Source organism: Periplaneta americana, chromosome 8 (assembly GCF_040183065.1).
Source record: "Periplaneta americana isolate PAMFEO1 chromosome 8, P.americana_PAMFEO1_priV1, whole genome shotgun sequence".
NCBI lineage: Eukaryota > Metazoa > Arthropoda > Insecta > Blattodea > Blattidae > Periplaneta > Periplaneta americana.
Genome location: NC_091124.1, coordinates 135,457,413 through 135,483,547, shown reverse-complemented (window position 1 = coordinate 135,483,547; position 26,135 = coordinate 135,457,413). Strand labels below are relative to the sequence as shown.

Genomic DNA, 26,135 nt, shown 5'->3' with positions numbered 1-26,135 from the left:
CGCATCTTTCTCACAGTTTTCTAGCAGCACACGAGTGCGCGTTGTTTAAAACTCGAACTTAAACATTAACATTATCGAATCTTCCTCGAATTTCAAGGCATATATTTCATTTGGTATTTACTTCCCTCCCCCAAGGAACCGCCACTGGTATTTAGTTTTTATTGTTTTGTTTTTGTTTTCATTACTCATTTTTTATATGGTCATGGCCACATGTATTATCCTATGACTTACTTACCTACGAGTACATACTATTTGTACCATGGCAGAAAATGAGAATGAGAACGATGTTCAGGACCCAACTAAGAAACCATTCAGTTTTCGACCATTTTCAGGAGAAGAAGAAATAGTTGGAAAAGGTCGACCTTGCTCTGCTTTAACCAGTTTACGCAGTAAACATAAGGATAAAAAGCAGGAGTATGTAAGACATTTTCAAGTTTCACAATGTAGTAAAACAAGCTGTTTAATGAGTTGTGAAGTTGAACAGAAGCTGTTTTATTGGCCTTGTCTATTGTTCGTTGTCAACAGAACAAGTGTGTAGACAAAAGGAGTGTGAAGTGAGCAATTTGAATGTGCTACCAATATCTATTACAAGGCATGAAAAATCTCTTATTCATATTAGAGTCAGTCTAGAATTTTAAACATTTGGACGGACAAGAACAGACCTCCAATTATACCAGCAAACGTCATGGGTCTGCTGATTCCTTAACTGGGGAAGTTACATTGAATTTGTAAATCTTCTTAGTGAACAGGGTGCGAATTAAGATTTCTGATGAGGGGGGGATAGAATCCTAGATAGAGAATACCATACATAAAGTTATTATTATCTTCATTTGATATGGCTCAACGCTTGGTTGCACTGAGTTGCTTGTCTTGCATCTTGATCATAATAATAATTATATCCATGAGCAGGCTTAAGATAAGATGTGTAATTCCTAAGTTATTGATTGTTGTCAGCTTGCAGGTGATGATAATACATCAATATTATTTTCTTTGCTTACTTTATACTTTATGAAGTACATATATTCGTATTAAAACAATTATATTTTGTGAGGGGAGATTGAAGTTATCACTAGCAAGGATGTTAATATGAATTTATGAGAGGGGGATAACTTTCCAACAGGGGGGAAATCCTCCCCATCCCCCTGTCAATTCGTACCCTGTTATAGAGGATTCCATGTTAAGAAAAAGGCATTAGTTTTATGGGCCTTGCCTAATACATTGTACATGGTACGTGATTGGTTGGCATTTCTATGGCAACTGGTCATTTGATGGAATAGCCCATATGCTCAATGCTTTTTATTTAACATGAAATCATCTATAGTGAATATCATGTTATGCTCAACAATAACGTGAATGAATGTACGGTTTTTCGTGAAACATAACATACAATTCTGAATTATCTTGTAAATTGTATTTCGAAAGTGACTGTAGATGCTATTAAACAGGGAATAGCTCAGTCTGAATTTGTTTCAATTCTGCTAGATAAGATGGCAGATACTGTTAATGTCACAACTGGGGGCCTTAGAGGTAAACTAGGTTAAGTGACATTTGAATGATTGTGAGATATTCAAGTTTAAAGTTTAAACGTCTATTATAAAATAATACCAAGGATCTTTCGAAAATAAGTTCTTCTAGCCATATAACAGGACATTTGTGCGTGCTTCTGAATATACATACATTGAATGAGTAGTTACATTATTGTTTTAGACTACATTTTGGATTGTTATTTTACTTAGACTACTTTCAAATAAATTTTTATATGAGGAAAAGCAGTCTTAAGTCATAGGTCAAATATTTATTTTTTGAAAATCTATTTCCTCTGAGAAGTTTCACAGTACTGATAATGGTGACAATAATAATAATAATAATAATAATAATAATAATAATAATAATAATAATTATTATTATTATTATTATTATTATTATTATTATTATTATTTTTTTTTTTATTATTAACCGGGTTACAATATAAACTACATCTTCCTGTATCCAAAGTGTATAAATTCTTATCTTCTTCCTCCATTCTTCTCTTGCCTCCCAATCCTGTTCTTCCAAGCCTCTCTCCTTCATTCCACTTCTTATATCGTCCATCCTGGTTTTCTTTGGTCTTCCCCTCGTTCCTCTTCCTGGCAGAATCCATTCCAAAATCTGTCTGGGCAATCTTGTTTCTGTCATTCTACATACGTGGCCATACCATTCTAATTGCTTGTAGCTAACGAAATCTAACAATGTACTATTAACTCCCATTTCTTGTCTAATGGTTGTGTTTCGAATTTTTTCCAATTTAGAATGTCTAATGGAATGTCTAAAACAATTCATTTCAGTGGAGAGGAGTTTCAATCTCAGATTCGTGTTTAAATGCCACGTTTCCGCCCCATATGTTACAGTACTCCTTATTATAGATTTATAGATGTGGAGTTTTGTTTCAGTTGTTATTGTCTTATCCCACCAAACCCCATTTAACGTAGCTATTGCCGATCTACCTTTCTGAATTCTATATTTTATGTCACTTTCCTGGCTGTATGTTGAGTTAATTTTTACCCCTAAATATTCACACTCCTCACATCCTTTGATACATCCCATTCCATCTTCCAAAACCAAATCTTTCATTTCCTCTCCACAGGATATATATAGTGTTTTCTCTAAATTTATTTTTAAACCCCATTTAATATATTCTTCTATAAGTTTTCTGGTCATATAATAATAATAATAATAATAATAATAATAATAATAATAATAATAATAAACAAACTTACAATATAATTTTTTTTTACAACAGTAGTGCATATCTTCAATAAAATTTAGTACTTATACTTTCACAATGTTTTTAATCATCAGAGGTACATTAATTATTATTTTATTACAACAGTAGGCCTATGTTTAATAGTGTTCAGTATTTTTTCTTCACAATATTCTAATCATCAGAGGAACATTAATCATTATTTTTTATTGCAACAGTATGTTTGATAAAATTCAGAGCTTTTTACTTTATGATATCCTGGTCAGAAGAACATTAATTATTATTTCATTACAAGAATATGTTTAATAATATCCGGTATTTTTTAGTATTGTGGAATTTAATCGATCAATTTCTATTATAAGATTAATCGATCAAAAATATTTAATCGATTAATCAAGTCGATCAAAATTAATTAGTTGTATGTGATATTAATTATTATTTGTTAATGCAAACTCATAGTAACAATTCCGACCATATTAGTCTCTCAGAAGTTGCTTACTTCAAACATGATAATACCGTTATTTTGTAACTGCAAAGCAGGTAGGAGAGGACAAATCTTTGCACAAACACTTCAGAAAGAGATTAAGATATGAGGACAGTGACCTGGTCTACCCCTATTGAAAGTTGAAACACAATGTGAAACCCTTATTAATTTTGTCAGCTCGTCTTCCTAGCATATGAAGTACCTACTTTTCTGGAATTCGTCCCCCTCAAACCTTAGCCATGGCTACACTGTGTGCAAGTGAGAGAGTATAGTCGGAGGCACCGATTTTGGCAGATGACCTCGATGACATTTCCAGTAGGCGAGCCAATATTGTTTGTGTAAGCTGTGAGAATGAGATGCGATAACATTCTGAGTCGTTCATATTTTCATAACAGCAGCTCATATCAATTATCCTTATTATGAAACACACCACGGTACAGTCCTACTCAAAGAATACCTTTAATAAATGTAAATGACTTCCGTTCGCAATGATTTTACAATACGTCTCCTACATTTTCTAAATTAAATTAATTCTTAATTAGAAGGAAAAAGCATTGCATTGCGCATATATATATATATATATATATATATATATATATATATATATATAATCCTACCCTTACCAGATCAATATACAAGATTTGTCCAGTAATAATCTAGGGATCGTCTACTGGTGGTGCGACAATTCAAGTTAATAAAATTACGATTCTTCTTAATAATCAAAATATAATTTGGTTAATTGGGTAAAATTGCATGCTGCGGAAGTTAGATTTATATAAGAGTATAATAAATAGGATTGTAATGGATATTACAAGGGCAATAATTTCTTCACACGCACATTGTGAATAAAACAGAGAAGAAAGCATTTTAAAATATTCGAAATCGTACAAAATATCGGAGAAACCAATTTTCCCTGCACAAATTGCACCAATTGAAAAATATAATTACCATTCACAATAAATACTGTATTTTATGGATTCTAAAAAGTTGTTTATTAATCTAGAGGTATTGGCTGATGACCATACTAAATTCCAGCACAACATTCATTCAGAATATGTAGAAATTACACTTTGAATTTTACTAAATGTATAGGCCTACTATCAAAAGGTGTTACATACCCCCTTAAATACTGTACATGTTTTACCTGTGCGATATCCGATGTTTAATTTTTTTAAATATAATTCATAGTACTGAAACTGCGATATTGAATTCGCATGTAATTTTCGTCTCGAAAACTCTTAAGATATCTAATTTAATTTTTCACCCATTTTTGTCCCACTCCACCACTTTAGGGACAAAGTCGGACTAAATAATACCTTATTCGTATTTTGTGATCGCAAAGATCCCCAGATATCGACTTTCAACGAGATCGGATGACATGAGATTTCTCACTCCCTTCTGCCTTTTCATCAGTACCTTAGGATATGGTATTTAAAAAATCTAAGAATGTTTAACCAATATTGTACAGAGTAACCTTCATTTTAAATTTTACGTCTCTAGTTAAATATAGTTTAGTGAATTTTTTAAATCGTCTACTTCTTTCTCTCTCCTTTCTGCTCGGAAGTAAAAAAAAAAGAAACTGAAGTTATTTCAAGGGAGTAGCCTACATGAAACTGAATTTTTTTACTTTCCTTATACATTTTAGAAACAATTCTGAGAGATTAGATTAATAGTCAAACCCAATTTTATGAGTGAATCTTTGTTTTAAATTTAAAGGCTGCACTTCTGATGGTTAAAAAAAAATAAATCGGTATAATTATTTTGATCATTACTGCCTCCCATTTTCCATCCCTTAATGTTCGTATTTCGTAAAACTCAGTCTTATCTATTGAGTAAGGATTAACATATTTTCCATATATATATATATATATATATATATATATATATATATATATATATATAACAGATTATGTTTCCATTTTGTACAATATTCTGGTCACAAGACATAATCATATACTTTGTCTTTTCGGGATTTACTACCAAACCTATCGCTTTATTTGCTTCAAGTAAAATTTCCGTGTTTTCCCTAATCGTTTGTGGAGTTTTTCCTAACATATTCACGTCATCCGCATAGACAAGAAGCTGATGTAACCCGTTCAATTCCAAACCCACTCTGCTATCCTGAACTTTCCTAATGGCATATTCTAGAGCGAAGTTAAAAAGTAAAGGTGATAGTGCACCTCCTTGCTTTAGCCTGCAGTGAATTGGAAAAGCATCAGATAGAAACTGGCCTATACGCACTCTGCTGTAAGTTTCATTGAGACACATTTTAATTAATCGAACAAGTCTCTTGGGAATACCAAAGACACATATAGACTACTGTAATATTTGTTTAGATTTGGAGGTGACTGTGTACAGTTCAATAGAATACTCGGGCGTGCATGTTTACTCTTATATCCTACCCATTCCACTGTGACAGAGATAACAGCCGATCTTGCAGCGGTGAGGACTCGCTCTCCAGTTCACAATAAGAAAATCCATCTGCCAAAATCCCTGGCGCGACCTATAACTATCTTCTTCTCTTTCTAAAATTTTGTAATCCGATTACAATAGGAGCCAGTCTGTTGCAGTTTTTTTACTCAATTTCTAGATGAAGCTTATGTGCTTAGTTTGCTAAAGAAAAAAAATCAGATTTCTATGGTCTCTGAAAAAAAAGTGAAAACTCCATTATGTCATAGGCCTATGAGAATTTGAGAAATTATGTCATAGGCCTATGAGAATTTGAGAAGTAAACTTGGTGAAACGTTTGCATTTAAATTGAACGATCGTGGAGAAGTGCTTGACAGGAAAAAAATTCGTGTTTAGTGTTGCAGGAAATATTGTTACTAAACATAGAGCAGCACTTAATTCGGAGCGTGTGAATGCACACACATGTTTAAAATTATGGATGAAGCAATATTAACTAGATGAGTCTTCATACTTTTTTTATTTGTGTTTGTCTCAAAAATCCCCGGAGAATTGACACAAATTATAAACCTGCATAATAAATATGATAGTAAATAACTAAAATAATATTATTTTGTAATACAACGATACAATATATACTGCATTTTATACTTATGCTTATCACCAAACAGAAATTAAATTTAACAGTAATTGTGTATTACAGTATATTAAAAGTTTTTCTCAAATCGATCAAAGCTCGATTAATCGATTAAATTCAAATTGTTAGTCAATTAAATCATGTTGATCAATCGACAGCACTAGTATTTTTATCTAAACAATATTTCCTAATCATCAGAGTAACAATTAAATATCGAGAACATCACAACTTTTACTTTTCGTCTACAGCCACTTGCGTCCTGTTGTTGGTAGTACTGATTTTTCTTACTTCTGGTTAATTGGAGTTCATGGGGCAGTGAACTGTAAATATAATTTCTGTCACACAGGAACATTAACCCTTGAAATCATCATCATAAAAACTATGTCTTCACGACAGTGTACTGGTATTTGAAGTACATAGTGAAGTTTCATTTTTCACTCTAAGCCATTTAATGTTGATTCATTTTATCAAAACACCCTTGTTACCATTATTTACCTTATTTAAGCCTTTAATTACAGTGTCCATCTCTGTAATTGAAACAAAATCCTCTTTTCTCATATTCTTTGTGCAAGAGCATTCTTTGCTGCACATGAGCAGTATGAGAGAAAAGATGATTCAAATGCTTGCAATTATTATTATTATTATTATTATTATTATTATTATTATTATTATTAATGCCAACATTGCTTTTTTTGCTTGTGTCTGCACGCGTGTGCACACAGTGCTTCGTACAGCTCAGTTGGTCACCACTCATTTTTCCAATTGCATGTCTCCATTTTTCGAGTACAAAATCATAGGAAGTTGGATATAAAATTCATTTCCAAAAAATCGTCTGCCCAGGCTGGGTTGCCAAAAACACAGAATAATATTATGCGTACAAGAATAATAACTGATTACAATAAGTAGATGAGTCTAATTTACATGAACATAGAACATGAATTTTAGAAATAATATAAATAATACGTATATTTATTACAATCACACACTAACGAAAAATAAAAGGGGAGGAGGGATTATGATATTCGGTATAAGTGGTTTTTCAGAACTGCCACAGACCCTTTAATGGTTGAAATGATTATTTTAGGAATGATGTCATGGACTCCAAATTTTTTGAGTGTGTTAACAGTTAATTGTGGGATGGTGCCCCTTGCTCCGATCATTAAACCATGCATCCCAGGTGCCTCCCATCTGATATTTTTCTCGAAAATACTAGGCTCATATATATATGATATTTATATTTGTATATTTATTACAGATTGTCCAGTTTGCAACTAAAATTTAGATGTTTCTGTTACGAATTTCTCAGAAAAATCTTACAAACTATGTAAGAAATCTAGGAAAATATAAAACTATATAAATATACACTTACCAGAATCTAGACTGTATATTTCTTTTGATGGATCCATGGTTTTGTAAATCTTTCATCATATAATGTTATCATAAACTCTAGCTTGCATCTGTCTGCAGACAAGATTACACCTAGATTGGTTTTCCTCAAACAATAAACTGCTTTCATGAAAGTGACTTAAATATTTCTATTAGATAGAAGCACTGAACAATGGAATTATGTCTTGGCTATTTTTATATTTATTTATTTATTTATTTAATTATCTATTTATGTCCATAACAGGGCAAAGCCCCAATTACAATAGACAACACAAATAAAGAAACATATTGCATACAACACGAAAAAAGAGGTAAAACAGATACAAGTGTAATTACAAATTAAAAATGGAAAAGAGAAGGAAAAAAAATAGATACCACCTAAATAAAAAAGACAGATACAAATATAAATGAAAAACACCAAATAAAAACAAATAAAAAATGGCCAAGTACAGACATCACAGCCAAAAATGCAAAATGTAGGCGTAGCTATAATTGGCAAATTGCAGAGCAAATACAACACCATGTTAATAAATTCAATATACAGCACTACACAGCAGGCCCAATAGGCTCAATTAATTTATTCAAAAAACTCACCAACACAGAACATGGTGTCAAGTAAAGCTTTACATAACTTTTTCTTGTACATATTGTACGATAACGAAAAATCTAAATCCTGTTTATTTGATAGATGATTGTAAGTTCGAAGCATTAATAAAAGTGGAGACATTTTATGAGATAGTGTTTTTGTTGTCTGTAAATAAAAGAGAGATCACTTTCTCAAATTTGATTTACCAATATTGAAACTAATTAGCTGTAGAAGATCAGGGTTGTCTATTAAGCCATTTATGGTTTTGAACAAATACAGATACAGATATATCCGTATATAATGAGTCAAAGTTAGGATAGGAGAAGAAATGTCTGAAAGAAGTGAAATAGAGAGAAGAGTGCAACAAGGATGCTCTTTATCATTTACTCTGTTCAACATCTATTTGGAGGATTTGGTGAAGAACTGTTTTCAGAATATGGGAGAAGTCAAAGTAGGAGGAAGAAGAATAAAGTGCATAAGATTTGCTGATGATATGACGTTGTTAGCAGAAGAGGAGATGGTACTGGAGCTAAATGAGAGCTGTGAGCAGTATGGGATGAAGATAAATGCAAACAAGATGAAGACCATGGTTGTCAGAAGAAAAATAAAGAAAGGAAACTTGCGGATTCTAAATAATGTGGTAGAGCAAGTGGACAGCTTCAAATACTTGAGATGTGCTATAAGCAGTAACATGAGCTGCTGCCAAGAAGCCAAAAGGAGGATAGCAATGGCCAAGGAACTTTTAATAGAAAAAGGAGCATCTTTTGCGGACCTCTGGAAAAAAAAAAAGGAGACTAGTGAAGTGCTTTGTATGCAGTGCGGCATTGTATGAGGCAGAAATATGGATACTATGACGAAGTGAAGAGAAGTGAATAGAAGCATTTGAAATGTAAAATGGAAAAGAATGGAGCATGTGAAATGGACAGACAGAATAAGAAACGAAGCTGTGTTGGAAAGAATGTCTGAAGAAAGAATGATGCTGAAACTGATCAGAAAGAGAAAAAGGAATTGGTTAGGTCACTGGCTGAGAAGAAACTGCCTACTGAAGGATGCACTGGAAGGAATGGTGAATGGGAGAAGAGTTTGGGACAGAAGAAGATATCAGATGATAGACGAGTTTAAGATATATGAATCATATGCGAAGACAAAGAGGAAGGCAGGAAATAGGAAAGATTAGAGAATGCTGGGTTTGCAGTGAAAGCTGCCTTTAGGCAGAACACTTATGTATGTATTGGGGCATCTAGTTTCAGAATGGGGTATGTAACTAAATCAATTTCATTAAAAATATCACTTAGCCTAGTTTACCTCTAAGCCCATGAACTGCTTATATGCCTGAGATACGTCAATAATAAACTGGGAACCCTAAAAAAGATATGTATGTCTGATGTAAGTGCAGAGCAAGCTGCTGAAGCACTATGCAAACACGTAGTAAAAATTGCGAAGGACTTAGATTTTTTTAATAATAATTGGTTGGTCAGATCTACAATAGAGCTGCTATGATGGCAGAACAAATAATTGGCCGACAAACATGAGTACAGGAGCAGTGCTGAAGTTGGGCTGGAACATGCTGGGAAGGAATTCCAGTATAATTAAAATCTAGTCTCGAAAGTTCTGGCATAAATTTCACGAATGCAATAATCTGAAATTGTTTCCGAAATATATTTTGACAATAAGTTTAATCTGAACTGTTAGAAGCATCATAATCTTGTATTCTTGTGGCAATTTATGTTAACTACCGGTATATTTGTTTTTAAAATATTCATCACTAGCGACCATTCTTAATTATTTAATTTGGTATTGGTTATGCTTACACCATTGTTATTAACTTCAGTTTTATTTTTGGGCAATAATTCACTTCATCCTGGTAGCACAGCTGAACAAATCTCTTACCAAAGTTGGTTCACCACTGTAGAGTAACTGTTAGCATGCCTGCCGTGAAATGAGCAAGCTCAGATTCGAATCCTGGTTTAGACAAGTTACCTGGTTGAGGTTTTTCAGGAGTTTTCTCTCAACTTATTTAGAGAAAATGCTGAGTAACTTTCGATGCTGGACCCTGGATCCATTTCACGGGCATAACCACCTTCATTTCATTCAGATGCTAAATAGCCATACTACCATTTGATAAAGCATCGTAAATCAAACCAATTAAAATGAACAACCTTAATTTTTTTTTATCTTGTAACAATGCTAATTTCCATACTCGGCGAGCATAAAAAGAAGACTATGGAACAAAAGTGAACAAGAGAATGACAGCTTATTCGTATATGTATGCATGCTCACAGACTGAACTGTCATGTAGCATTGCAATGCTCCAATAAAATTGTCATGTGATATCGAGATTATCATCATCATCATCACCACCACCACCACCACCACCACCACCACCACCACCACCACCACCACCATTGTTGTACTGACGAACTTTATTTTCACAAGTATATAAATTACATAATTATGTACACATACAATTAGGATATTGAGACTAATAGCACAGTCTATAATATACAGTCACGAAGGTCAATACGTAGGAAATATGCATCCATAGATAGTTGCTAACCACTAGGATCGCTACTATCGCCTCATCACAGACAATGCGAAATAGTATTGGCACAGTCTATTGTTCCTAGTACCCTCAACAACTCAAGCTTCGTGACTATATATACTAGACTGCTAATAGTCAATAATTTATTCTTTCTCTATGCCATATTCACTTTTAATAGGTTCTGTACGTAAAGGGCTCCCATACACAATCAAACATCTTTCGCAACAAAAGCCCTTGTGCAAGCATGTTGATTTTGTATGATGTGGATTGAGTTTGAATTGTTCAAAGTGATTTGCACAACAATTACTGTTGTACAACACGTTGAAACATGTGTCATAATGTGTGACAAGACATGGTTCAGTTCACAGCGATTCCTGAATGCTGTGCCTTCTGTTAAAATGGCGTCAACAAATACTAATAAAAAATGCTGGCGAAAATTTATTAAAATGTATCGTAGTTTACACAAACTGTGAAAAGAACTTAGTTCTAAGTTCCTTTTCTTCTATCAGTCTTTCATCCATACCCTCTGCTTCCTTTTTCGTTTTGAAGAAGCAATTACAATTGCTAAACAAGCAGCCTCTGAGGATAACTTAACCCAGTAAATATAACTAAACTGAAGTTTTCCCAAATAGTTGTACCTTGTATGAACAAGGAAAGTTAGCAAGTTTGCACAGAACGATGTTGGGCTACAAGGGCTGTTACACTAATTATTTGACTGTTAATGAGAGTCTTTGCATTAGTGAGATCGAAAGTTGAATATGAATTTGTAATGTTGAATTCTGTTGCAACTGACACTGCTAAATTGTAAAATATCCAATGAAAAGTCATGTCATATCATTATGTTCATATAGATCTTTGCCTAGTGACTTCAGGAACAGTTACGATAAAAATTGTGATTATTATTGATTCTTTATTTTTATTTAAGGTCAATAAAGATGATATAACCTATGATTTCTTCATAAACAATGTCAGCTTTCGTGTTTCAATGAAAGGTATGAGGACTCTGAAAGTTTTCTACAACAGAAATTCTAAATCTTTCCCTCCTATCTCTAGATGCATTAAGACTGTCAACTTGTACAGTAGTAAATTCTTGTTGTTGTTCAAATGTCTAGACATTTGGCAATGAAGCCATTAGTGCTCTTGCACTCCAGTATTTTTTAGGTATAGATCTTCTTTTTATATAGTTCTACATCTTCCTAAATTTGATCCTTTTAATTTATATACCATGTGACACAGAAATCAGTTGACAAATGGAAAACATGGCAATGCAATTTTATGCAGTATGTTTACTATCGCAAATGTTCAAAATTGCTTCATTTACTTGACAGTGCGTGACTCGATCCTGACATTCTTCTGTCACACTTAAAAGTATTGCAGGTGGGATGTGCTGGATAACATGGGTGATCCTTTGTTTCAGGTCTTCTATAAATGTAGGCTCTGTCTGAAAAACGTGGTCGATTCATAGAAAGAAATCAAGGGGTGTGAGATCTGGTGACTGTGGAGGCGAGGATTAGAGTCCATCTGTCCAACCCACTACACACCAAAGATCTCATTTACTTTCTGCCGAACTGTTAGAATATAATGTGCTGTGGCCCCAACTTGAAACCTCATTCTTATCCATTTGTTGAGTTGCAAATCATACAGGAACTCCATTACAGAGCTGTCCAGCAATTCCCCATATGTATGTTGGTTTACATTTCCATCAAAAAAATATGGTCCCACAACCATATCACCAACTATATTCCACACCACACCATAACTTTTGGAGCACCAGGTTATTAGCTTCATGCATCCAGAAAGAATAAGCATTCATCGCTGAACAGAACATGCTGAAGAAAGGATTGATCATTGCAAAAACGCTTCACTGGTTCCAGTTGCAATATGTGGATCCTCTTCTTGCATTCTGAGTAAATGCTGTAATTTGTAGGGGTGAAAACGTGCAGATTTCAATATTTTGCAAACAGATTCTCTACTAATACCACTTTCTCAAGCCACATAGCGCACTGGCCTTTTAGAGTTGGCCACCATCTTCACAATCATGTCTATTGAATGCTTTTCATCAGTAGCAGATTTGGGATGACCAATTCGTTACTTGTCGAGTATACTGAAAGTTGTTTTAAATTTATGCAATAATTTGGCCACATTTTGGTGTGATGGTTTTGAAATCTTAGGATGACGAAGGTGAAACTCGTCTGCAGCTTCTTTTGTTGTCCTGTAATTGTCCTCACAGAGCAGTCCTAGCTCCACTCACTGTTCAGGAGTCAACATGATCTCTTGAACTTTCAATGAATATCAATATCACAACTGAAAACAACAAACAATAATTTTAAAAGCATATTGTTTCCGTTAAGTTCAATGTTAATTGATAAATGAGTTCTGTTCAGTCAATACTTAACATAGAAACACAATAAAACATGTTATAACAACATTTAAACAAATTTAAAAACAAATGTTTTCGCCAATTTTGATTGGCATCTTCAGGTCATGTAGGTCGAATAGAACATATTATAATAAGTGAACACTTGGTATATAAAGTTAGAAACAGAAGTTGAAACTATGGTATAACTTAAAACAGAGAATAGAACTTAGCAAAGAGCCACCACTATGTATGTAGAAGCACTATGTTGAAAGAGGCGTGTGTGACCCAAGGAAACTGTAAAACTCTTCCATCATTGCAGGTATAGTTTTCAAGACAGATTTGATGATGCTACAAACAGGTCAGTCATGTGGCCGATTATGGGAAGCAGGAAAAATCCTGTAAATTGTAAGGAAAGAATGAAAAAGTATTTAGAAGCATTTAAGTATTATTTAAATCTTCTAAAACAATACTTACAAAAAGTTGGAAAAGCGTCTTGAATCCATGAGGGCGGCGATACGACTGAGGTTTACATTAAGTAGTAGCGTATGACGAAAACTGTATACCTGGCAAGACTAGTGGATGGGTGAAAGTTACTTGCGTATGATCTTAAACAGCGGGTTATTTGAATTTGGGTATTGTTCATTAAGGAGCAGACTGTCAATATTATTAGAATGGGTGGTAATATATAGTTCCTCTGCAGCATTCATGTAATTATGATTGTTAATAGTCTTTAAGACCTGAAGGGCTTCTTCTATGCCAGTGAGTTCGTGATTAAAAGAAATGAGATGCGTGGCAAACTTTGATTTATTCCTATTGAATTTGAAGTCAGAGACACGTTCTTTGTAACGCATATGGAAGTTCCTTTTTGTTTGGCCAACATATTTACTGGGACAGTTTTTACATTGTAATAGATAGATACCGCTATTGGCAAATTTATTGTAATTTTGAATGTTATTGGGAATTATATTATTAAGTTTGTTGTTGGTACGGAATGCTATGTTGATTTTTTTCTTTTCTAAAAGGTTACCTAATTTGTATGATACATTTCCGAAAAAGTCATGGGTTTCCAGTGGGTGTTTTAGTCTTTTTGACAGAGCTTATTAAAGTGCTATTGGTTTTGGTTTCTGCTTTAAATTTATTTAAGCGTTTTCTTATCAAATTGGTAATTACATTCTTATTAAAGCCATTGAGTTGTGCTAAATTTACAATGTGTCTATATTCAGCCTGATAATTCTTTTTGTTTAGAGGGACTTTGAGCAACCAGTCAACTAGAAAACGGAAATTACTAATCTTATGTGAATAGGGGTGATTAGAATCAAATTGAATGGAATGGCAGGTGGTTGTGGGTTTCCTATAAATATTATAACAAAAATTGGAGCCTCGAATGGCTATGTTCAAATCCAAGAAGTTTATAGATCTATTACGTTCTGTCTCACAGGTAAATTTTAGATTAGGATGTAGGTTATTAAAACTTTTGAGAATATCTTCATGGATTGCACTATTACTATTGTAAAGTATGAGTGTATCATCCATGTAACGGGCATAGAAGAGTATGCTATACTGAGTAGTTAAATTGGGGACTTGTTTACATTCCAAACTAGTCTTGCCAGATATACAGTTTTCGTCACACGCTACCACTTAATATAAAGCTCAGTCGTGTCGCCGCCCTCATGGACTCAAGATGCTTTTCCAACTTTTTGTATAAGTTTTAGAAGATTTAAATAATACTTAAATGCTTCTAAATACTTTTTCATTCTATCCTTACAATTTACAGTATTTTTCCTGCTTTCCATAATCGGCCACACGACCGACCTGTTTGTAGCATTGTCAAATCTGTCTTGAAAACTGTACCTGCAATGACGGAAGAGTTTTTACAGTTTCCTTGGGTCACACACGCCTCTTTCAACATAGTGCTTCTACATACATAGTGGTGGCTCTTTGCTAAGTTCTATTTTCTGTTTTAAGTTATACCATAGTTTTAACTTCTGTTTTTAACTTTATATACCAAGTGTTCACTTATTATAACATGTTCTATTCGACCTACACGATCTGAAGATGCCAATGAAAATTGGCGAAAACGTTTGTTTTTAAATTTGTTTAAATGTTGTTATAACATGTTTTATTGTGTTTCTATGTTAAGTATTGACTGAATAGAACTCATTTATCAATTAACAAACAATATTGCTATCTTCTTTAATTTTTACTCAACTCAAAATAATAAATCAATACTTCCAAACAATAAACCAAACAAAACACGAACTAACTGTAGCATTCAGGAAAACTGATAATGAGACAAAAGGTGGAGAATTCTAGCGGTACAAATGGCGAATATGTACTGCCAACCTAATAGTACAAATGAAAAAGGTTACGCAGATTAGAGACATCTTGGAAGAAACACGTCATTATGTTACTTTGTACAATAGTTATTTCTGTTTTAATTAGTAATGTTTCTCATTTGCCAACTGACTTCTGTGACATACAGTATTTAGATTTTTGCATACTTGTAAATGTTAACCATAATTATTATTTTTTATCATTTTCATTATTATTGTAACTTTTGTGTTACCTTATTGGCTAGTTACTGTTGAAATAGATAAAAGAAATAAATTAAATGAGTAAATACTGCACAAATTGCACCTCCCCAATTAAGTAAATACACTCAGGGACAAAAAAAACCGGACACTTTAAAATTTGCTGGTATTTTGCAAAACATTATCTTCTCATACAATATTATGGTAGCCATCTATTGTTATGGAGACGTGTATACATTGTTGATTGTTTTTTGTTTTATAAACAAGCCATTACAACCAAATATTCCAATTTTGCTTTCGGAGTCTCAGCTATAACAATTTTGTCTCAACCATTTTGTGCTTCATTATCGTTATCATTCGTTATTTCTTTATTTTTACATTTTCTGAGTTTAAGTGGGGTTGTAACATTTGTCTTAAAACAAGATGTGACCTGAAGATGTGGCTCGAGCTGTAGCCCTTTACGATGATGGAAGCAGTGTACGTTACATTGCAAATGTTATGAATATGGCTAGAAGCACAACCCATGATGCCATAAAACGGTATAGAGAGACCCTAGAATATACCAGGAGACCAGGTTCGGGTCGTCCAAGAGCTACAAATCCAAATGAAGACAGGTATATGGCATTGAGAATTCTTAGGGAGTGCAACCTGCCAGCTACTAGTGTAGCCCAGCAATTTGTTAACATGCATGGACGCCCAATTTCGGCCAAAACAGTTAGAAGGAGGTTGAAAGCAAGTGGACTGATATCAAGTAGACCTGCAACTGGTCCCAGACTTCCCAGGATGCATCGAGTTGAACGACTGCGTTTTGCAAATGATCACATGGATTGGAGAAATGGACAGTGGAGCTGTGTTCTGTTCACCGATGAGTCCCGTTTCAATCTGTGCTCACCTGATGGACGTGAAAGAGTTTGGAGAAGGAGGGGAGAACGATTTTCACAGTGTTGCATTTCCGAAAATGTGCCGTATGGAGGTGGTGGAGTGATGGTTTGGGCAGGAGTGTGTACGGATGCTCGTACAGAGTTGGTTTTTGTTGAAAATGGAAGATTAACAGCTGATAGGTATATAAATGAATGTTTGGCTGATCATGTTGTGCCATTTGGGCAATTTGTAGGCGATAATTTTGTTTTAATGCATGATAATGCATATTGCTCATGTGATCGGAGATTATCTCCAAGAAGTGGGAATCCATGTTCTTCCATGGCCAGCAAGGAGTCCAGACATGAACCCAATTGAACACGTGTGGGACATGCTGGGATGGCGTGTTAAGAATAGACGACCGAGACCAGAATCGTTACAAGAGTTGAGGCGAGCACTTGGCGAAGAATGGGAACTTATTCCTCAAGAAGACATTGCTAACCAAATTGAGAGCATGCCAAGACGTATGGATGCAGTTATTCAAGCCAGAGGGGGTAATACCCGTTACTAAAAAGAGTTTTTAATGTTTAAGGCACCATAAAATGAAAAAACCGTTAGACCAAACGGTGCCATAATTATATGCCCTTTGTAATTTTTTGTCAATTTTCTCATCAGAGATTTTTTTTTCAAATGTTGTCGTATAAGATGCTAAATGAAACATTATTTTGTTTAAATGGGTTTTGTTTCATTTTGAAATAATTGGCAACAAAATACAAGCAAATATAGAAGTGTCCGGTTTTTTTTTTGTCCCTGAGTGTATTTATAAGGAATTTAGTTTCATATAATCATTTTAAGAAACAAAAGTTCGGATGCTTAGTACCATGTACTTGTTAATAAACCAAACTTGTAGAAGAAGTATAAAACTTTTGATATATGATAAGTAAATTCTGCTTCTCAAAATACAGAAATTTTGAGTGTAATATTAACGAATTTCATAGAATTTATGGAAATACTAGATGGACACTGCTGCATTATGTCAAAATTCTGTAACGTAATAGCTAAATTGTTCTTGAGAAATCATCTGTTTTGTATTGTCAGAGTGAAGTGGTTGAATTTAGATTTTTACCAATAGTAGGTAGAAAGCACATACGATATCAAATTTTTAAGATTGAGATAAAAGCCCAACTGAAATATACTTATATACTTTAGTATTAAAAAGAGAATATGTTACTATGAATGTCACTGCTAGGAATACATGCTCATGATGATAGATGATGAAAGTTCTTTTAACTATACTTTGATAGGTTGTTGCAGTCATTGACTCTTACAAGATCAATTTAAGGAATGAAATTACCTGTTATGAAGTTTAACTTGAAGTTGTAATGAATCATTGGATGATGACGACATTGATGATAAATAACGAATGCAATGTTTATAATTTGATTTGGAATTTTTAAGTGTATTGAGACTTCATTGTAGAAGTTATGGTAGAATCAGAATAATGAACATACACAAAAGTTGATTTTTCTATCAAATTACTAAATATATTAAATTTTGTATGCAGGCTGGAAAAAGGAAAAAACAATACCCATTACCCGTAAGGAATTAAATTTTTCATTAAGGTGAGAGAATCTGGTTTTTGACAACCACTTCCATTTTACGAAGTGTAAAATTTTGTACATTCTAGGGATAAGAAATAGTAACACATTTTAATTTTCAGGTCCTTCATGTTCCAAGAGTAATGGCTTCCAGTTACCATCATTGCTTGAATCAGATGATAGTGAATTGGAGGATTTTTTGGACGACATTCTGGAACGTGGACGAAACATTCTAAAGAAAGGGGCTGCAAGTCGTGCACCAGTGAGTGCAACCTCAAGCATATCAACTGCTCTTGATGCACGCTTGGAATATGGAGTTGAAGGGAGTGCAGAAGTGATGTTACGCAGACTCACAGCCCAAGGAGCTTATAACTTACCACTGAGCGTAAATTCAGCAATTCAGGCTCCACCTGACGCAGCTAGACAGCCATCGTCTTCTGCATGGGATGAGAATACATTAGCATTATGGCAGCCAACTGATTGCAGTCCATCTGACAGTCTACAGATGCTTACCACATGCTTTGATAAAGTATTCACAGAACTGCACCAACAGGTAATATTAATATATTTTTCAGTTAAGTTGGACTTTCCTTTCAGAAACAAGTTAGAAAAATTAAATTTTGCTGTAATGAAAATTAGCAAGGATTAGGAATTTGATATACGAGTGCATTTTCCTAAGGAGGGCGCCATTTCTATGATGACAAAATGCTATTAGTTCCAGTAACATCTGTCAGGAAAGATATATTAGATGAGTATTAAGAATGTTATAAATTTGTTTTTTAATTTATGTGTAGATAATTATAGAAGTAATAAAATGTACCATTCATTATCATTTATTCCATCTAATATTTTTGTATGTTATGATTTTCTTACTTTAAAATGCAGTTATAAAATCTTTTTATTCTTTGAAAGTGAGAAGTAATACATTCAGCCTAAAAAGAGTTACACATGATTGTTTTTAATATTATGATAATCACTTCCTGCAGACAGATGGACTTGAATTCGAACTCTCTTCCCTCTCTACTCTCTCATGCATACATATTTATTGATTGATTGATTGATTGATTGATTCATTCATTCATTCATTCATTCATTCATTCATTCATTCATTCATTCATTCATTCATTCATTCATTCATTATGTTTATACTTTCACCTAAATCTTCAGATTACATTGTGTAAGAATGCAATATTTTCTTGGCAGATCAGATTAGATAACATTCGAATACAATTTTATTCAGGGTATCGCTGAAACATCATTAGCTACTGGAATATAACCATTTCAATTTTGTGCCGCAATTTTTGGCCCACTATGTATAGGACTATTAAAAAATTATGTTATTTGTTTGTAATTTGACATGGATGTGAAACAGATGCTTTCACAATACGTACATGCATAACTATAGAAAGTTAATACAAGCTTGATATTATTCTTATAGATATGGATAAACATATTCTAATGTGTTTATGATTCAGCATAGTTCTTAATTATTAATTATCATCTGTGGCTCAAAAACAGTTCTTTACTTTCTTTACTTGGCCTCTCAATAGTAAATTCTATTTTACTGCATTGTTCTACTACTGCTGCTGCTGCTGCTGCTCCCCTGCCACCACCACCACCACCACCACCACCACCATTTTTATTCATTCATTCATTCATTCATTGTGTTCTGCCCAAGTTCGAATCTTTCACTGCAAACCGAGCATTCTCCATCTCCTATTTTCTGCCTTCCTCTTAGTTTCCGCATATGATCCATGTATCTTAAGGTTGTCTATCATCTAATGAAGTCTTCTTCTGCCCCAAATTTTTCTCCTGTTCACCTTTCCTTCCAGTGCATCCTTCAGTAAGCAGTTTCTTCTTAGCCAGTTGTTGTTGTTTTGTCAACTGTCTGAAGACAGGTCTGAACCTCACAAGTGATACCAAAAAGACAGTACTTATGAGGCAACTAAGCCAGGAGATAATTGGGGTAGGGTGGCCAGTTTCTCTTCCCCCTCTTTGCCAGTGGACCATGCAGTTTGTTTTTGTCTTCCTGATCAGTTTCAGGATTATTCTTTCTTTATCCACTCTTTCTAGTGCAGCTTCATTTCTTATTCTGTCACAAATTCCATTGTTCTCTATATCCACATTTCAAATGCTTCTAGTCGTTTCTCTTCATTTCGTTGTAATGCCCATGTTTCTGCCCCATACAATATTACATTCCAAACTAAGGATTTTACTAGTCCCGTCCTTAGTACCTTTCGATGAATGTTGAAATGCCGGTGAAATGATCTCTGAGTAACAATCACTGATTGTTTTTAAAAAATGTCTCTAAGACGAATGCTCGATTTTCTGCTGACCATTGTTCCATGGAGACTTATATGCTTTGAGTCGACGAACACGTGTGCTCAAAATCATTCACCCCATGCACTTCTGTGCAGATCAAATTTGAAATTCGTTGTATCCTCTGATCCACATGCTCCATAGCAGACAAAAGCTAAGATCAATATTGTGCATGCACAGTTCAAAGTATGCCATACTCCACAAAAAATGAAACAATCTTTCAATTCCCCTTATGATGCAAGTTACTGTGGCTAAAAATTATTGTTATAACTGTAGATTTTTGACAATGGAATCGTGTTAAATTCTTATGCATTTACGAGGGTGGACCCAAAAGTAACAAGAACCGAACTGTTGCACGCGCATGCTTTGTAGTTACGAGTTGTGCTGTTAGATGTTGTTAGTTTGGGGTCTCCTGTGGCCGTTAGTGAGCTGGCGTCAGTCTGAGTTAAGTGGTTTGTTTGTGGTGCTGTGTTGTTTGTGTTCCTGTTTCAACCGTTTGGCTATTAGTGAGATGGCCGGCCACAAGGAACAAAGAGTGTGTGTGAAATTTTTTTTCTGTTAGGGAAAACTGCAGCCGAGACCATTGGGATGCTTCAGTAAGCCTTTGATTATGATGCTTTGGGAAAATCACAGGTCTACAAGCGGTTTTCTTGTTTCAAATCTGGCAACATGTCAACTAAAGACATGCCATGCCCTGGGCGTCCTTCAACAGGAAAAAATGACGAAAACATTGCTAAAATCAAACTTGCAATTGATGAAGATCGTCGAAAGATCATTGAAGTTTCTGAGCAAACGAACCTGTCATGGAGCACGGTCGAGCAAATTTTAACCGAAGATTTGCACATGAGACAGGTGTCTGCAAAATTTGTTCCTCACTTGCTCACAGATGACCAAAGAAAAAACTGCGTGAGAGTTTGCCGCAACTTGAAGAGTGAAGTGCAGAACAATCCAAATTTTCTTAAAAGAATTGTGACTGAGGATGAGTCTTGGTGCTATGGGTACAATTCAGAATCAAAGCAAGCATTGAGCCAGTGGAAAACTCCAAATTCACCACGACCCAAGCAAGCACGTCAAATGCTATCCAATGTGAAAACAATGTTGATTTGTTTTTTTTTTATGTGAATGGCATTGTCCACAAAGAGTTCGTTCGGCCAGGACAAACAGTGAACCAAAATTTGAATGTGTTACGAAGATTATGAGAGAGTGTGCGACGAAAATGGCCCGAAATGTGGAGAAATGGGAACTGGTTGCTTCGCCACGACAATGCTCCAGCCCACACAGCTCTGATGGTCCCAGTTTTTGACAGACAACAACATGGTGCTGGTACCTCATCCATTCTACTCAACCGATTTGGCTCTGTCGGACTTTTTTTTTGTTTCCATGGATGAAGAAATGTCTGAAAGGAAAGCGATTCAGTGATATGGATGACGTCAAAGAAAACACGCTAACAGCTTTGAACAGTATCCTGCCTCAAGAGTTTCAGTACTGTTTTCAGCAGTGGCAAAAGTATTGGGACAAGTGCATTAATGCACATGGACAATACTTTGAAGGGGACTAAAGTACTGTGAATGTAGAGTTCAATAAAAAAAAAATCCGGTTATTTTTGGGTCCCCCCTCATATGTTAAACTGGTAAAATAATCATTAATAGGTCATGTACAATAAATTCTCTCATCATTCATCATTAAGTTTTCAAGAATATAGGCCACTGTTGTCAAAATAAAGAAATGTATGTATTTGTGAACTTGGAAAAGGCTTCTGAGAGAGTGGATTCGAATAAACATGTGGGGATCCTGAAGAAAATAGGTGTGGATTGGAAAGAGAGGAGGCTATTCTGTAACCTTTATATGAAATGAGTCAAAGTCAGGATGGTGGTGGTGGCTGCGGCGGTGACGACAAAAGGCTGGCCTTGTGCTGAAGAATAAAACAAAATCTGAAAAATTTATTTAAACTGAAATTAAAAACTGAAGAATTATAATTTGTAAATTTCAACTGAAAAAACAAAGTCAGTGGCATTTAAAGACAAACAGCACGTGAGAATGATTATTATTATTATTATTATTATTATTATTATTATTATTATTATTATTATTATTATTATTAACATTAACAATAGTATCAGAGAACAAGTGAAAAATTTCTGTTATCTAGGTTTCATACCATTATATAAATAAAAAAAATTGATAGATTCCAGATGCTGTGTGGTACAATAAGTAGAAATTTAAAGTACGAAACTCAAATTGAGACTCAAATTAAGTTTTATAAGGTCATGGCAATTTCGAGCTTAATATATGAGTGTGAAAACTGTGTGATGATTAAAACTGATAGAAGAAGAATTGAATCCGCACAGATGAGATATGTAAGAACAGTGGCAGGCTATAAAAGAACAGACCAGATAAGAAATACACAAATAAGAAAAGAAGTAAATATAAACATTATTTAGGCCACCCCGCACCAACGCGAAATATTCGCAACGGTAGCGAATGTTTCGCTTCACAAAGTTGCCACTGTCTCAGTGTACATTGCGGTATATGAGTGTGCCCACACTGATGCGAATGTATCGCCGGACGGCTGTGAATCTGCAGTGTTGAAATTTAGATTTACCGCCTGTGTGGTTTTTTTCACTGCCGCCGCGAATTTTATGATGGCATTCTGTCAGAAATTGTAAGTAAACATCCAGTATTATACGATTTATTCTAGAGGATTACAAGTAAGGAAAAAGGGCGATATGAGATGCAATCCAATTGGAATTTAATGAAAGTGGCAAGTTATTCACATCTTTAACATATCTTAAGAGAAAAATTATAGCCTACATACGGCCTGTCTATAAAGAATGACTTCATATTCGCATCTTTGTTGACTTTTATCAGTCCTTCAGAATATCATAGCATTGCTTAGTACAGAAATATATTTCTAGAGAACCTACCTATATGAACTTTGCGTCATTCAACATCTTACTAAGGTTTAATAGTTCAAAGTTAATAATTTTCTTAGTTCAGGAAAGGTTTCATTCTTAAAAGCAAACATATAAGCCTATATTTAATAGCAATTTTTTGTCAAAACTAATCTCATTCCTACTTTATTCCTATGAAATACTCAGGAACTTTTGTATTAGCTAGTACAGAAGAGTTGTTTCAATGAACATAAATAGGTCTATTAATTGTTTTCATTAAACCTTACAGATTCGCACTGTATCTCCTAACATTAGTACTCGCATTTGGTGTCACTACAGCTCAATCAATAATAATCTATGTTGTGGACTTAAGCTGATATTTTTATTTTATTATACGATATTTGTCTACATAATGTTAAAATAACCGACTTGCAATTAATTTTTAAATATTAGATACAATATTATAGGATTGTTGTTTAGTCAATTTTCCGAAGAAAAGTCTGAACCTCACAAATGATACCAAGAAGACACCACTTATGAGGCAACTAGGCCAGTAGATAATGGAGTAGGGTGGCCAGTTCCTTTCCCCATCCATTTCATACATCGCCTAAAAAAATTAGCAAAAATCTACACCTAGCAGATACTGCTTCACACTTACACTTACACATAAACAGTATAATTTTATTAATTATACGCGAATATCACTACTTGTGTGACAAACCCCTTCCAGATTTTAGACTTGGCATCATCTCTTGTTTTCCTTCTCTTGATGGACGCATTATAACAGAATCAAAGAAAAGTTAGAAAAGACGAGACGAAGTAGAGTCTCTTCTGTTTTCGAGATTTTGTTACGCACTTAACACACGTATATTGTATACTATTTTTGCACGATCATATATTTAGAACTGCAAATACTGTATGAATTTTATGATACTTTCTGCGTTGAGAGCGCATTTTAGTGAATATAGCCATTATACATTCAAAGGAGTATTAGTTTACTAAAAATTTTAATTAAAGTCAGTATGGTTTTCTTTTTGTATCTAATGATGGAAAAAAAAAAAACATGAAAAATAAGTTATTGAGGGGGTTTAGACGTATTATATTACATTATAATAGAAACGCGGACAATTAAAGTATAATAATAATTGTTTCCAAATGTGAATGTATTGATTTCACTGCACTAAAATGATTTATATCGTGTTAGGAGTTTGTTGAACGTACTCTCATCAATTCCTAGAAAATTGCTAAATGGCCGAGAATCTTCCAATGTCATCTCTCTGAGTAGGAATAAAAAATATATTACCAATAAAGGATCTTTTATTTCATTTCACTATTTTCAATTATTTATATGTCCTGGGATGGTAATTCATGTTATCAGGGATTCTCAGAATATTCGTTTCATAGGTAATTTATCTTTTCAGATATCTTTAACTTCTTGTTTCTGATGCACTTTTCTATTTTTCTATGTGGACTTCACTTTCTCACCCACACTTCTTTCTTTTTTCTATATGTTCTCTCCTCCAGAGCTTTAAGTTCTTTGACAATGTTTGCAACTGCAAGCACAATATCTAAGGCTAAATACTAGGTACCATCATTCGCCATTTTGATCCTTTTTTTTTTAATAATTTAATTAAATGTATATTAATATTTCAGTTACATTTATTTTAATATTGTAACTACATTTATTTTAATATTGTGATTACATTTATTTTTAATTGGATTATTTATATTTTAATTACATTTATTTTAATATTTATTATTACATTTCAAAACACATACGAGTAATTGAAACAATTTAAGCGATGGAAGTATTTTGTAAGCGGATTTGAAATCTGAGCAAAGATTTCTGTATTAGCAGATGTGGTGGAGGAGGGCGGCGGCGGTATGATCATCCACTCCTCCTCTTTATCTTTCTTATATTGGCTGCTTTCGCCAGGTGGACGGCACATTGGAAGGATTGGATGTGCGCAGTGGAAGACTTTTAGAAATGAATAGTGTGAATTTGTAAAACAAATATAATTAACAATAGTAAATAACAATGTACATAAATGAAAAATGACATAACAATAAATATGAAATAGGTGAGTGAAAATAGGACAAACTAATCTGAAATGATATCCCCAGGATATGTAAATCATGTAAGAATCACAAGGCTGAGGCCAACACACTTATAAGTGATTAAACAATCTAATATGGCTGCCTCTCGACAATCAGTGACTAACCTATTAGCCATATGTTCATGAACCAGTCTTTATATATATATATATATATATATATATATATATATATATATATATATATATATATATATATTAACTATCTGAGTATGAATCTGAACACAACACCCAGCTGGCACATTAACTTAATACATGATCCATTCGAGCATAGATACCACTCTATCTGAGTAACCAGACTATAAATACATATACACTCAATAAGAGGGAAACTCTACCCAGGATAAGACATTACATGACTGATCACTATACATTACCCATAGCACATATTGCTGACATACTCTGTGCAAATTGCACTAACACAAATCTCTGCACTTTACAAAATGAACACCCAACGGACAGAGAGAGAGGGATGGAGACAGATACACGTAATAAGTAACGGACGATATTGCAATCTCAAGGATCGTTTAAATAGCAACCAACTCGACGCATATGATAGCAAAATAGCGGCAAAGGAAACCAATAATCAAATGGAGCAGGGAATACACTAAAACAATATGTGGGACCGTAACTGCTGCTCTATCACTCTAACCGTCTCGGAACATGAACTCACGTTTCAAATCA

The 26,135-nt window shown here is 34.0% G+C and overlaps 1 protein-coding gene across 5 annotated transcripts in view; it reads left to right on the top strand.

Annotated features, from left to right (window-relative positions):
- Bruce (BIR repeat containing ubiquitin-conjugating enzyme) overlaps positions 1–26,135 on the top strand; it is a 571,194-nt gene that overhangs the window by 309,010 nt on the left and 236,049 nt on the right. For all 5 annotated transcript variants that reach the window (XM_069833681.1, XM_069833684.1, XM_069833683.1 and 2 more), the window contains one exon: positions 18,250–18,680. In XM_069833681.1, coding sequence (XP_069689782.1) covers positions 18,250–18,680 — 431 coding nt within the window. The remainder of the gene's footprint in view (positions 1–18,249; positions 18,681–26,135) is intronic.